The sequence below is a fragment of the Culex pipiens genome, chromosome 3 (genome assembly GCF_016801865.2).
Source record: "Culex pipiens pallens isolate TS chromosome 3, TS_CPP_V2, whole genome shotgun sequence".
NCBI lineage: Eukaryota > Metazoa > Arthropoda > Insecta > Diptera > Culicidae > Culex > Culex pipiens.
Window position 1 is genome coordinate 136,773,214 of NC_068939.1, and position 14,998 is coordinate 136,788,211.

At 41.9% G+C, this 14,998-nt stretch overlaps 1 protein-coding gene and 1 long non-coding RNA gene across 2 annotated transcripts; one reads left to right on the plus strand and one right to left on the minus strand.

Annotated features, from left to right (window-relative positions):
• Nucleotides 1-711: 711 nt before the first annotated feature.
• LOC120428111 (CCA tRNA nucleotidyltransferase 1, mitochondrial) lies at nt 712-2,494 on the minus strand. Its single transcript, XM_039593094.1, has 5 exons — nt 2,336-2,494; nt 2,080-2,279; nt 1,414-2,018; nt 1,132-1,357; nt 712-1,074 (listed from the first exon to the last, which is right to left on the minus strand). The coding sequence occupies exons 1-5, from the start codon at nt 2,396-2,398 to the stop codon at nt 765-767; spliced, it is 1,404 nt and encodes a 467-aa protein (XP_039449028.1). The 5' UTR covers nt 2,399-2,494; the 3' UTR covers nt 712-764.
• Nucleotides 2,495-12,313: 9,819 nt separating this feature from the next.
• On the plus strand, nt 12,314-14,539 carry LOC128093450 (uncharacterized). The gene is made up of 2 exons (XR_008212478.1): nt 12,314-12,678; nt 14,139-14,539. It is a non-coding gene; the product is annotated as an uncharacterized LOC128093450 (long non-coding RNA).
• The last annotated feature ends 459 nt before the right edge of the window (nt 14,540-14,998 follow it).

A 14,998-nucleotide genomic window follows, 5' to 3' on the forward strand; every position in this document is an offset into this window, starting at 1 on the left:
TAAAAATGTGCACGCAATTTGTCAGCTAACAAGCCAATATTCATGAAGGTGCACACTATTTGTGGCGCTCTAAACTCTTATTTATCAATCTTATGATAAATAATCATGATAAATTTATTACATATTCAATCCTGCAACCCATAATCCCTACATGTATAACTGTAACGTCAACATCAGTTTGACAACTGGTTTTGAGGGTTGAGTGCTTTTTAATTCGAATACGTTCGAACTAGCGAGTTTTCGAATTAGCGGACACTCGAAGCAGCAAAATTCGAACTAACGAGTTTGCTCTGTAGTCTTAAATGAGCACAAAAAGTTAAATATCTTTATCAATGCAGAAAACTGCAATTCTAGAGTTGTTTTTAAAGAGGTGCTACAAATATATGAACACAATCCAGATTTTTGAGCGAAGATGGCCTTACGAATGTCCGAAATGTTAAAACACGCAATGGTTTCAACATTACAAAAAAAGTGCCAAGGCATCACACACACAGACCCACCTCTTGCATTTAGGACCATTCAAAAAAAATTCTCTAGAATTGAATTTGAAGTTTTTTTTAAATATATGTTTTCCCCTTGAGTTTTCGGACCAATTTTGAGCCAACTGAGAAAATCCTACTTAAAAAAACACTTTTTATCTCAATGTTATTGTAATAATATCTCGATCTTTTTTTTTTTCTTTTTTTAGCCTAAAAATAAATAAAAATATAATTTTCTAAGCTCATTGCTCAACTTTATTCGCAACCTCAATAACATTACAGCATTCAACTCTTTCGCGCCAAATCCAACTTTTCGAGCACCGCCGGCAAATGACCGAGCAGGTCGGGCTCACTCATGTCGAACTGGTTCGCGGCCCAAACCATCTTCAGCTCGTTCATCACGAGACCCAACTTTGGTCCTTTGGGGGCACCGTGTTCGATCAGTACGGTGCCCTTGATGGGGAAGGCCGGAATTTGCCACTCCTTAAGCTGACCGTACAGCTCGCGCTTGCCGTGGTAGCGCAACAGCTCTAGGACGTACTCTTTCTTGAGCTTGGTACTGCCCAGCGTATGCAGCGACAGCTGCTGGAAGGGTCTGGAAGTAGAATGGGGTAAGATTGGGTTTGGCGGGAAAGTAAAGTCGAAGCCTTACAAGAGTTCATTGACCGACTCGAACTCGTCCCGATTTTGCGTCAGAAAGTACGCCAGCTCGCGCTCGAAAACGGTAAACTTTAAACGCAAATTTAGCGTTATGGCATCTTCCGGCGTGTGGAGCAGGGCGGACAAGGGGGTGATCGGTTGAATGTCACCACCCTGGACGGATTCGATGTTCTTGAACACCCGAACGAACTCTTCGACGTTTGGTTTCTCAGGAAGACCTGCAAAATGGAATGGAATTAGACTGAGGTGTTGAAGAATTTATTCAGAATCTTACCAATCGACGCCGACAAATCGCTGTTGATCATCTTAACGGTGAGGTCACACCCGAAATTTCCCGTCATAATCTTTTTCCACTCCTGCCAGATTCGTTCCCCGCTAATTTTCGCCAGTCCAGAAGCGTTTTTGGCGATAATTCGTAACGTTTCCTCATCGTGGTTGTCGATGCGCTCGGCTATTCGGCCGTAGAACCGGAAATACCTCAAAATACGCAGGTAATCTTCCTTGATACGCAGATCTGGGTCACCGACGAACGCCACCCGGCGCTTCTGCAGATCGTCGTACCCGTAAAAGTAATCGTACACGCTGCCATCGAAGCCCAGAAACATCGAGTTGATGGTCAAGTCGCGCCGATTCGCGTCCAGCAGCCAGTCCTTGGTGTGAATGACCTCGGCGTGCCGCCCGTCCGTCACAGCATCTATCCGGAGAGTGGTGATTTCAAAGTTCTCCCGGTCATTGATCCGCGGCGTTATGGTTCCATGCTTTTCCCCGTTCATGTTCACCATCCGAATGTTTTCCTTGGTAAAGATCTCCTTCATCTCCGTCGGGGTGGCCGTTGTCGCTATGTCGATGTCCTTGGGACACAACCCCATCAAGATATCCCTAAAACATACATTTCCAGTTGTAAAACTATTTTCAAAACCAGACAATCCATCCATAGTACCTGACAGCCCCGCCGGCAACCCGTATCTCGTGGTCGTACCGCCGGAACAGCTCGATCAGGTCCTCCAGCTCCTTGGTGAAGATGGACCGGAACTCGGGCGTGTCGACTTTCATCACGACCGGATCTGGCCGCGCAATCGCCACCGCTTCCATCCTGCGCTTCGCGATAAACTCCGACCAGCGGGCGTGGGCAAAGTGGCGCTAAATGTCGAAACTGTACAATAAAATTTAAAAAAAATCTTGGTGCAAAAACTTACCTTGGATCGTGTTAGGCCAACCGAAGAGAGAAGCAACCGAACTGGAAATCGACGGCAAAACATAACGTGCGCGCCTGCTTTGCTTTGTTTATAACGGATTGCGGAAGCATACTTTTATGCTCGCAAACTGTCAAAACCAGCTGACAAACGGCAAACAAGGCCAAGAGAAAAAGGTGATAACGAAACAAATTTTGCTGAAACAATGCGAAGGGGAAGCCACTCGATACTTTCTCAAACAAAATAAATGAAATAAATACTCAAATTACCTGAATGATGACGAATTACCAAGAAGGTTAAAGCTGCCAGAAATAAATAAATTAACAACAACAACAACAACAACCTGAATTCATAAATTTATTTTTTGAAATTCTTAAATTCTTAAATTCTTAAATTCTTAAATTCTTAAATTCTCAAATTCTTAAATTCTTAAATTCTTAAATTCTTAAATTCTTAAATTCTTAAATTCTTAAATTCTTAAATTCTTAAATTCTTAAATTCTTAAATTCTTAAATTCTTAAATTCTTAAATTCTTAAATTCTTAAATTCTTAAATTCTTAAATTCTTAAATTCTTAAATTCTTAAATTCTTAAATTCTTAAATTCTTAAATTCTTAAATTCTTAAATTCTTAATTTCTTAAATTCTTAAATTCTTAAATTCTTAAATTCTTAAATTCTTAAATTCTTAAATTCTTAAATTCTTAAATTCTTAAATTCTTAAATTCTTAAATTCTTAAATTCTTAAATTCTTAAATTCTTAAATTCTTAAATTCTTAAATTCTTAAATTCTTAAATTCTTAAATTCTTAAATTCTTAAATTCTTAAATTCTTAAATTCTTAAATTCTTAAATTCTTAAATTCTTAAATTCTTAAATTCTTAAATTCTTAAATTCTTAAATTCTTAAATTCTTAAATTCTTAAATTCTTAAATTCTTAAATTCTTAAATTCTTAAATTCTTAAATTCTTAAATTCTTAAATTCTTAAATTCTTAAATTCTTAAATTCTTAAATTCTTAAATTCTTAAATTCTTAAATTCTTAAATTCTTAAATTCTTAAATTCTTAAATTCTTAAATTCTTAAATTCTTAAATTCTTAAATTCTTAAATTCTTAAATTCTTAAATTCTTAAATTCTTAAATTCTTAAATTCTTAAATTCTTAAATTCTTAAATTCTTAAATTCTTAAATTCTTAAATTCTTAAATTCTTAAATTCTTAAATTCTTAAATTCTTAAATTCTTAAATTCTTAAATTCTTAAATTCTTAAATTCTTAAATTCTTAAATTCTTAAATTCTTAAATTCTTAAATTCTTAAATTCTTAAATTCTTAAATTCTTAAATTCTTAAATTCTTAAATTCTTAAATTCTTAAATTCTTAAATTCTTAAATTCTTAAATTCTTAAATTCTTAAATTCTTAAATTCTTAAATTCTTAAATTCTTAAATTCATAAATTCTTAAATTCTTAAATTCTTAAATTCTTAAATTCTTAAATTCTTAAATTCTTAAATTCTTAAATTCTTAAATTCTTAAATTCTTAAATTCTTAAATTCTTAAATTCTTAAATTCTTAAATTCTTAAATTCTTAAATTCTTAAATTCTTAAATTCTTAAATTCTTAAATTCTTAAATTCTTAAATTCTTAAATTTTTAAATTCTTAAATTGTTAGATTGATTTTTAGAATAAATTCCCAAGTAACCATCCAGCACTAACTAAAGTCATTAATCAGCAGGATATTGGCACCACTATTGCTGATTAGCCACCCAACAGCATTTGTTAATGCAAATCAGCACTGACTCAACAGCACAGTCAATAGCTGTTATAATGCTGATTTAGAGCTACGCCTAGCAACACTTTCAAAATTATTTATCAAACTGGCAACACGATTCTGGTTTTGAGTGAAGAGTGAAAGAGAGAGAGAGAAAAAAAAAACAAACTTCTCGCTCACTCGTCGTCTTGTTTGAAATGAGCATCGATTTTTTTCGTTTTGGTTAAGTTTTTTAATTGGTTTTTCATGTAAGTATGTGAAATAATTGGATGAATTATTATTTTAAAGAGTTGCATTATTCATTTTCAGCATTTTCTAAACTCTGCACCGTCACCATGAGGAAGAATAGAAAGCAACCGTTCCAGCAACTGCTTGTTGGCAAGCCCCGTCCGGATAATCTTCAGTGTACGATGGCCCGTGGGATTTCCGGAACCTGCAAGAGAATGCAGTTACCCACAACGTCAGATGCGCCACCGAAGGCCTCGCAGCACGGCAAAGACGACATGATCAACAAAGCAGTTGATCTTACGGAATTTGCCGGGGGCAGGAATTTTTGTAGTTGAAGATTACATTGAAGCAAACTTGCAGGATGCATTTGTGTAAAAAGTGATTTATTTTATGTAATAATATGAAATATAAATATGTATAATTAATAAAGTATGTCAATTGCTTTTAAGAAAACTAAAAAAACTTTTTAAATGTGATCAAGAACAGCATACATCAAAATGGCCTGGTCTGAAACAGTAAACAACAACATGCTTTGAAATCGCACTTGAAAATTGCTACTCACTTAGCCGTGAGGACACGGGCTCAGGACTATCTCCACAACAGCGATGTCAACTTCCATACTTCTCTGCAGAGCATCATCATCAAAGCACAATCACAAGTCGGTAATGCAGTTATAAACATTCCAAAAATAGAATAGAATTCGGGAAGGCAAGGGGAAGAGAGAGTCTTGTTAGAGTAATGAGAATGCAGTGGATTATAAAACACGTCCAATCGGTAGTAAGTTTATTCAACTAATAATTGTAACCAAGCTGCCGGCACACAGTGCCTACTTGATTGCGCGCAGTCTTCAACTCAACACTCCTCCTAGACTGCTGCGGTCAAGCCGATCATCCCAGCAAGCTTCTCCATCCTGATCCTGGCTAGTGGCTTCGTGAGAAGGTCCGCCACCATGTCCTCCGTTGGACAGTAAACGCAGCTTACCTCCCCCTTCTCGATCTGGTCCTTCGTGAAGTGGAATCGCGTGGCAATGTGCTTCGTCCTGTTGCTGAACTTCTCGGCAGACAACATCTTCAGGCAGCTTTGGTTGTCTTTCTGGATAACGACTTGCTGCTCGTCGTTCAACTCTCGCAGAAGCACCTTCAGCCACAGCGCCTCCTGCACCGCTTCGGAAAGCGATACAAACTCGGCCTCGGCGGTTGAAAGCGAGACACAGCTCTGCTTCCTGCATGCCCAGCTTACAGTTCCGCCGTTGACCTTGAACACGAACCCGCTGTTAGATTTCCTGTCCTCTCGGTTCTCCGCCCAGTCGGCGTCGCAAAATCCAACGATCCCGTTGTCGGTTCCGTTCTGGCTCAGTCGCAATCGGTAATCCTTTGTTCCTTTCAGATACCTCACGACCCGCTTCAGCTCGTTCCAGTCGTCCTGCGTTGGCCTGCTGGTCTTGCGGCTCAAGATGGACACCGCCGCCGAGATGTCCGGCCTCGTGTTGACGGCAATATACAGCAGCTTCCCAACCAACTTCTGGTACTCCTTGTTGTCCGGAAGAGGCTCCTCCTTCGACTCGCGCTTGACGTACCCCGGATCCAGCGGAACAGTGGACACCTTCGCGTCCGCAAGTCCGCTCGACTCGACGACTTCTCCGATGTACTTCCGTTGGCTCAGGAAGTAATCACCTTGTGCGTTCTTCTCGATCTCCATGCCGAGGTAGAACCGGATGTCTCCCAGAACGCTCATCTCGAAGTTTTGCTGCAGCGCTCCAGCCAAGGCCTCGATCATCTTCGGATCTTCGCTCGCAACAATCAAGTCGTCCACGTACACAAGAACATAGCACCAACGTCCAGCTCGTCGCTTGCGGTACAGGCACGTGTCCGCCACACACCGCTCGAATCCTTGCCGCTTCAAGGCATCGTGAAGCTTCTGATTCCAGGACCGCGCCGCCTGCTTCAGTCCGTACAGGCTCTTCTTCAGCTTGCACACCTTGCCTTTGGCGCCTTTGAATCCGCGTGGCTGACGCATGTAAATCTCCTCCTCAAGATCGCCGTACAGGAAGGCGGTCTTGATGTCGTACTGCTTCACGGTCATGCGTTTCTTCGCAGCAACAGCCATCAGCGCGCGAAAGGTCGTTTGTCGCACCACCGGCGCGAACACCTCGTCGTAGTCGGTCCCGTATTGTTGGCTGAATCCTTGTGCAACCAACCGTGCCTTGAACCGCAACACGCGACCATCCGCGTCCCGCTTGATTTTGTAGACCCATTTCGAGCCAACAGCCTTCCGACCCGGGGGCAGGTCGACGAGAGTCCACGTCTCGTTGGCCTTGATCGACTCAAGCTCGTCGACCATCGCTTGCTTCCAGCGCTCCGCGTCCGGCGACGCCATCGCCTCCGCGTAGGTCCGCGGCTCCGCAAGTGGATCATCTCGGTGGCGAGCTGCTAGCCCTCCAAACTCAACATCGTCGGCATCATCGTATTCGCTGGAGTCGCTCGAATCGTCCTCGAGTGCCTGAGAAATGGTGGACACGGGTAGACCTTTGCCAGAAACGATAAAGTCTTTGTACTTGCCTGGAAGGATGTGCTCCCGACCGCTGCGCCCCAACACCCCTGACCCGGGTGGTTTGGAAATGTTTTGCGGAGGGAGCACGTTGGTCATGGTCGAACTACTGCTAGCTACTTGGTCATCGACCACAGCATCGGTCCTAGGCCCAGGGACCGCAGCATCCACCACAGGCTCTTCGTGGCCGTCGTCTTCGAGGACATCATCAACATCGAGAGGCTGCTCCTCCTCAACGGCATCCGGTTCCGGCGGAACCAGTCCAGGCTGCTGCGCGGCATCAACCTTCGGAGTTGTACCGAAGTCAAGGGAAATTACCTCCGGTTTCTTCTTCGTGACAGCCGCTTTCTCGCCCAAGCCTTCGTTGATGAAAGTCACTTCGCGACTCTTCAGGAAAGTCTTGCTCGCGAGGTCGTACAGGCGGTACCCTTTCGTGTGCTCTTCAAATCCAATCAGCACACACTCACGCGACTTCGAATCCCACTTCTTGCGCTTGACTTTCGGCACTTGCACCATCGCCTTCGTTCCGAACACGCGAACGTGAGAGAGATCCGGTTTCTTTCCGCTCCACATCTCCACCGGTGTGAGACTGTGACCGCTGGTTGGCGATCGGTTCATGAGATAAACTGCAGCATTCACCGCCTCGGCCCAGAACGGTTTCGGTAGCTTGGCCTCGAACAACATGCAGCGCCCTCGCTCGATCGCTGTCCGGTTGAAGCGTTCGGCCATCCCGTTCTGCTCTGGAGTGTAGTCGTTGGTGGTCTGGTGTTGGATGCCCATCCGCTTCAAGTACTCCCGGAATCCCTTGTTGACGTACTCTTTGCCGTTGTCCGTACGCAACGTCTTCAACTTCCGGCCTGTCTGGCGCTCCGCCAGAACATGGAATTCTTTGAAGCAAGCCAGTACTTCGTCCTCCGACTTGGTCTTGAGAAAGTACACAAACGCTCGTCGGGACTTGTCGTCGATAAACGAAACGTAGTACCGACAACCGCCGACGGACGGCAGCTCCATCGGGCCAGCAATATCGGAATGAATTACCTCAAGCAACTCCTCGGCGCGGGATCCACTCTTGCTGAACGGTAGTCGAGCTTGTTTCCCCATCGGGCAAACCTGGCAATCGTCCATGCCGTCTCCGTTGATCTGCACACCGCTGGCTACACCGTTGGCCAGTTTCTTGATGCTGCTCACGTTCAGGTGACCCAGGCGCTTGTGCCAAGTCTCGAGAGTCTCCACGCGCGAGCACGCCAGCGCCTTGTTCTTGCGCTGGTCCACCTTGAACAGGTCATCTTCGATAACACCGGTCGCAACGACGCCGCCATCAGCGTTCCGGATAATGCAGCCGTCCGCGTTGAACAGCACCGTGTTGCCCTTGCGTACGATTTGTGCGATCGACAGCAAATTTGTCGAAAGATCGGGGACAAAGTGCACATCGCTTACCGGAACAGGTTCCTCACCATTGAAACACGACGGGAAGAGCGTGGCCGTTCCGCATGCCTGGATCTCCATCGACTCCTTGTTGGCAGCTATAACCGTTCCGCTCCTGTCCCGCACGTCCTCCAGCAGCTCCAGGTTCCGCGTCATGTGCTGTGTCGCACCTGAGTCCAGGTACCAGTCGTCCGTCCCGGCCGACTTGAATGTTGACAGCACCGTGCACAACGCTTGCTTACCGCGCACGGCATCCTTCTCGGGGCAGTGCTTCGCGATGTGGCCAATTTTGTTGCACTTCCTGCATCGTGGGCCGCGTTCCTCCGGCTGACTTTTTCGCGAATCGTGGTTGCTACGAGAGCCGCTCGCTGTTTTGTCGTCGCCATGGAAACCGCCCGCTGTTTGGTTGTTGCGTCGGTAACCACCTGGCTTGTTGACTCGCCGCTTAGCAACGAAAGTTTTTTCACCTGGCAACAGCTCGTCCTCCTCCTGCAGCAAAATCGTCTTCACGGAGTCCCCCGTGATCGCCATTCCGGAGTTCTTGAGCGCCATCACCATGGGCTTGAACCGGTCCGGCAGCCCCGCCAACAGCAACGCTCCTACGAACCTGTCTGGAATCGGGAATCCAATGCTTTTCAGCTGGTGGCACGCCGAGATGATCTGGTTCGCGTAGATTTCCATCGTTCCGCAGCTGTCCAGATCGGTCCTGATGAGCTTGTGCAGCAATCCGACCTCCCGCGTGAGTCCGCTCTCCTCGAACGCGTTGACCAGATTCTTCCAAGCTTCTTGCGCCGTCTTCGCTTCGCGAACGTGGTAGTAGTTTACCGGTTCCAGGAACTGGATGATCTTCCCTCGCGCAAGCTTGCTCTTGGCCGGGTCGACCGCTTCCACCGTTCCATCTGCCTTCACCTTCGGTTCGACGGCATCCCACAGGTCTTCAACTTCGAGGTGGGTTTGGACCGCAAACTTCCAGTCAGCCCAGTTCTCCCGACCGACCAGCCGTTCGATCCCGTAATTCCGATCGGACATCTTCCGCTAGTCTTCGCGCACGTCTGGGCCCATAACCTCTTGTTAGAGTAATGAGAATGCAGTGGATTATAAAACACGTCCAATCGGTAGTAAGTTTATTCAACTAATAATTGTAACCAAGCTGCCGGCACACAGTGCCTACTTGATTGCGCGCAGTCTTCAACTCAACAGAGAGAGAGAGCAACTTTTGTTTTGCTCTCTGTTTTTTTTGTTTTGACATTTTCCGCAGGGGTGGGCAAAAACAGTCGAGGCCAGCACTAAACCAGCCGAGTAAAGTCCAATTGCGGTCATTATTCAGCACTATAGTAGCTGTTAGTGCTGACGTAAAAACTGGTTAGCTTTTACTCGCAGCTGTTAAAGCGCATTAAATGCCGAAGTGTGGCTGAGTTTAAGTGCTGGATGGTTACTTGGGTTGTCAAACAACCTATGAGCACAGACAAACAGACGTAAATCTCTTTTTATGTTCATCAATCAGGAATATAACGGCTGATTTGAATTTATATGAAGTTTTCGGAACGTCCACCAGCAAGGGATGGCGCTACAGTCAGAGCGCATATCACACTGACGTTTCAGCTAGCGCGCCAAAATATTTCTGCCTTTGTTTGTCGACAGTGAAAGATGAGAAACGACATGCAGAGAAAAATTGTTCAACGATGTTTTGCATCTTGATCCAAACTTCGTGTTAGAATTTGGAAAAATCGGGTATACATTGCAATCAAGACTAATGCTATACGAAAACGAAATAATGCTAACGATAGTGCATTGAGTAAGATCGGGAACGGAACGCGACGGGTGGTTTTCCGCACGCATAATCGGATAATGATTTCAGGGCTAAGTTATCTGACTTCTATCGGGAATCTCCGCCAGACATGTTATTGATAACGGCTTAACCATTTTCCTGCCACCCAAAAATTTCCTCACCTTCCTGCGAGGTGAACCTTCTTCTGAAAACATTCAATTTGACTCGTAAAAAAACCATTTTCTTACATGTCGGTAGAGTCTTATCCAGTGGACACTTTGTTGGCAGAGGAAAATTAAAACACTTGCTGTTCGTTTCTGCCTCTCGGAGAAGACTGGTCCTGATCATGCGAGGAACCGATCGCACTCACCGGGCTTCCGAAGCCAATCAACCGGTCACGCCGGTCACTAGCAGCAATAGTGCTGACCTCGGTGCTGACTGTTATATTTTGAATTCTCGATTTGTCCTGAAACAAAATAGCTCGGCTGTCCTTGCTGCTGCTCCACCCACATGTTGGTTTTAGTAAACAAATTTCCCTACCCTGTTTGAAAAATGTCGCACGTCGTACGAGTTGTCGCACGGTTTTGATTTTACCGTTTCGATATCGATTGGTCGAAAGGAAGACAAACGTACGACAAACACTCGACCTGCCCGACATTGTTTTTTCCATCGATTTACCTTCAATTCGACGTCGATTATCGTCGACGCAAACAGTTTGACAGTTCTCTTCAGTTGATCTTGTTTGGACTTGATTGCAACCGAGTCGAACCGAGTTGTTGGTTTTAGGCTTTGGGAGGATTTTGGACAGTTTAAAGGTAAGTTGCGTTCTAGGTTGAACCAAGGGGCTGGAAACTCTAATATTACTTAGGAATACTTAGTATACTAACGATATTCCAGTATACTTGTGAGTTCAATTTGTTGGGTGGTGACGCGCGGTCAATTATGTGGCATTGTGTGTGAAAAGAAAAGAATTTTATTTCGTGTTTCATCCTGGTTGGCTTGCCCACAAGCAGAAGAAAATCAGTTCAATTTGTTGGGTGGCGACGAGCGGTCAATTATGTGGCATTGTGTGTGAAAAGAAAAGAATTTTATTTCGTATTTCATCCTGGTTGGCTTGCCCACAAGCAGAAGAAAATCAGTTCAATTAGTTGGGTGGTGACGCGCGGTCAATTATGTGGCATTGTGTGTGAAAAGAAAAGAATTTTATTTCGTGTTTCATCCTGGTTGGCTTGCCCACAAGCAGAAGAAAATCAGTTCAATTTGTTGGGTGGTGACGCGCGGTCAATTATGTGGCATTGTGTGTGAAAAGAAAAGAATTTTATTTCGTGTTTCATCCTGGTTGGCTTGCCCACAAGCAGAAGAAAATCAGTTCAATTTGTTGGGTGGTGACGCGCGGTCAATTATGTGGCATTGTGTGTGAAAAGAAAAGAATTTTATTTCGTGTTTCATCCTGGTTGGCTTGCCCACAAGCAGAAGAAAATCAGTTCAATTTGTTGGGTGGTGACGCGCGGTCAATTATGTGGTATTGTGTTTGGAAAGAAAAGAATTTTATTCCGTGTTTCATTCTGATTGGCTTGCTCAAGTCCTTCCTACATCATCGTTGATCGGGAGGCACGACGTCGTGTGAATTGTTGCATTAAAATAAGTTTAAGTATTACTGTAAATGACTGTAAAAAAGTCCTTCCTATATCATCAATGTCGTCTGGGTAATCGTGATGAAAAATTACATTTATTCAGTATTTAAATACCTGTGCGCGAGTGTTTTGGTGTGCTAATTAGAAAGACCTTCCCATAGCATCGTTGCTCGGAAGGCTCGCCGACGGGTTTGTTATGAAAGTCCTCCCCATAGCATCGTAGCTCGGGAGGCATCGAAAAGCCAATACCTTATCCTACTAACCCAAAAAAAATAATCACGTGATGCTTGAAGGAGATGCTGTGGATTCAACGGTCTCAAGCGGTATCAACAAGTATATAGCGAAAAACTATGTGCTTGATGAGTCTGCAACTTCAACTATCGGACTAACATTCCTCCCTTTTGTTGAACTGCAGGCTTCTTGGGAGGGCGCCGGTATTGACTAATAAAGTCGGGGTCTTCAGGGGTTAAACAGTGAACGGATGGTTGGCTCCCACTGATCATCTTTGATTCATTGTTTAACTTCAGCTGATCTGTCAATAACGGAGTAGCAGCTCATTGGCAGTCAACCATGCTCATGCTCATGCTCATGCTCAACGATATTCCAGTATACTTGTTAGTATACTAACCGAAAAACAATAAACTGTTAGTATATTAAGATACTCTCAGTATTTGTAAGTATACTGGCGATATGTAAAGGAAATAATAAGTATACTAACATATATTTTGATATACTGGTTAACATAATAATTATAGCTCTAAGAGTTTCCAACCCCTTGGGTTGAACTACTTTTTCAGCTGGAAAGTTCCGGACGGAGTGGGCGACCGACCGAATCAAAGTGTCTTGTATTCCAGATTTCGGTCTTCGTAGCGGTATAGGAGGAAGAGGAGGAGGAGGAGGACGGGAAATATGGTTTACTCGGCGGGCCATTCCAGTAGACGGGACGGGAAGGAACCAGTTTGCGATCGAGGAAGCGGTTGGTGAGTCATGTTTTAGAAACGATGGAGGAGGTGTGCTGAAAGGGCGATTGGACGATCGAAATTAAAAATAGGATGAATAGAACATCACAAATTCTTAACTTTTCAATCCAATAATTTCAAACAGAGAAATAAAAAAAATCTAAAATACTAAAGCTTAAAAAAAACTTCAACGCTGATTTGACTTGATAATTGTAAAATTAAATTATAAAGTTGTTTTTCCTTATTTAAAATTCTAGCATTCTAGAACTTAAGAATGCAACAATTTGAAAATTCTAAATTTATTTAATTTCTTGATATTGTGCAAATTTATTAAATTTTTTTTTTTGAATTTATTATTTCTTAAAATTTTCAAAGTCTTTTATATTAAAAAAATGAAATTCTAAAATATGAAAATTAAGAAATTGACAAAAAATTAAATACTAAAAATCCCTTATTCTTAAATACTAAAATTCTTAAATTCATAAATAATAAAAATCTAACATTAAAAAGTTCTTAAATTCCCAAAACGTTAATCGCACGAGTTGGAATTTTGAATTCGTAAATTCTAAAAATTGTAAATTCTAAAAATACTACAATTCAAATAATTCATAAATTTAAATAAAAAAATACAAATTCTAAAAATTATAAAAATTTGAAAAATGAAAAAAATACAATGTACAAAAATGATAAAAATAAAAAACAAAATATATTTTTTAAGTTTTAAAAATGTTAAAGTTTTTAATCTCATTTAAATATTTTTAATATTAAGAAATTCTTTTAAAAAATCTGAAAATTCTTAAATTTCAAAATTTTACATTTGAAAAAATCTACAATCTATCATTTTTGAAAATTTTCAAGGATTTTACAATGTAAAAATAAAAAAATGGTCTAATAAAAAACAGGAGTTAGGAGTTTTAGAATTTTAGAATTTTAGAATTTTAGAATTGTAGAATTTTAGAATTTTAGAATTTTAGAATTTTAGAATTTTAGAATTTTAGAATTTTAGAATTTTAGAATTTTAGAATTTTAGAATTTTAGAATTTTAGAATTTTAGAATTTTAGGATGAGATGATGATTTGATTGATGAGATTGGGTCATATAAAAATGCTGATATTTGTAAACGTTTGATCATTAAATGTTTTTAGCATTCTCAAATTTGGTACAATTAAAAAAAAAATATTTTCAGATTTTTAAACTATTTGCAATAATCTGAGTTTTGTACGTTTTTGTATTAAATTATTTTAGATGTTTTCATTTAGAATTGATTACTTTTTCAAAACAACCAATGCGCCATGGGTTTCCTATGTACATAGGACCTTTTGTAAAAGTAAGCAAGAATTCATAAATTTAGTTTTTCTTTTACAGTTCAAAAATACATATTTGAAATTTTATTGTCTTGAAATTTTATTATTATTATTATTGAAATCAGAATTTAATTTATAAATTCTTGCCAATTGTTTACTGATGATGTATTTTTTCAGGCAACAAACATATTCCAATCTGATCCTGCCGGAAACCATGCGTCCCCGTGTGGTCCCGCGTGGCTTTCGTAGAACTTACGGAAGCAGCCACGTTTTCTCGTACTCATACTCCACAAACCCACGTTGTCTCGTACTCCGGTAAACATCAATCCGTCGGAGATCCAAGATTGGCGTCGCATCCGGGTTTCGATCAGCTCGTCGAGGAGCAAAAGTCCAACACGACCAAGATGCTGCCACGGCCGCCTCAGAAGAACACCAACATCCAAGCCGGAAGCTGCGGTCAAGGCAAATCCCGAAGAAAGCCAAGTTGGAGAAGAATCGGCGATTCGCAAGTGAAATTAGGTGAACAAGTGAATATTTTTGTAAAATTTTTACAGATTGAATAAAAAAAACAACAAAAACAAAACAACAGTTTTTTTCAACTGCAACATAACCTAAAAATCCGAAATGACAGCACACGACAATAGCACGACATTCTAAATAACAAAACCGTGCGACGTCAGTCGAATGTCGTACGACAATGTCGTACAATTTCGATCATCGATCGCACGACAAATACGACATTTTGGTGCAAAAACGTATGACATTCGTGCGAAAGTCGCACGACATTGTCGTGCGACGTCGTACAATTGCACGGACGACAAACGACGGACGTCTGACGGACTTTTCAGTCAGGGTACTCTCACTACCACATGAAAGATTGCGTGTACTAACACTTTCACTTTCTCTTTTGTATAGCAACACTCAATTTTAGAATTGGCCACCAGATTGAGCTAGTTACTATTGAATTTTTGTTGCATTTAGTGATTGATGGATTTTAGCGAAATTAGTTCAATGATTTACGTCTGTTTGTCTGTGCT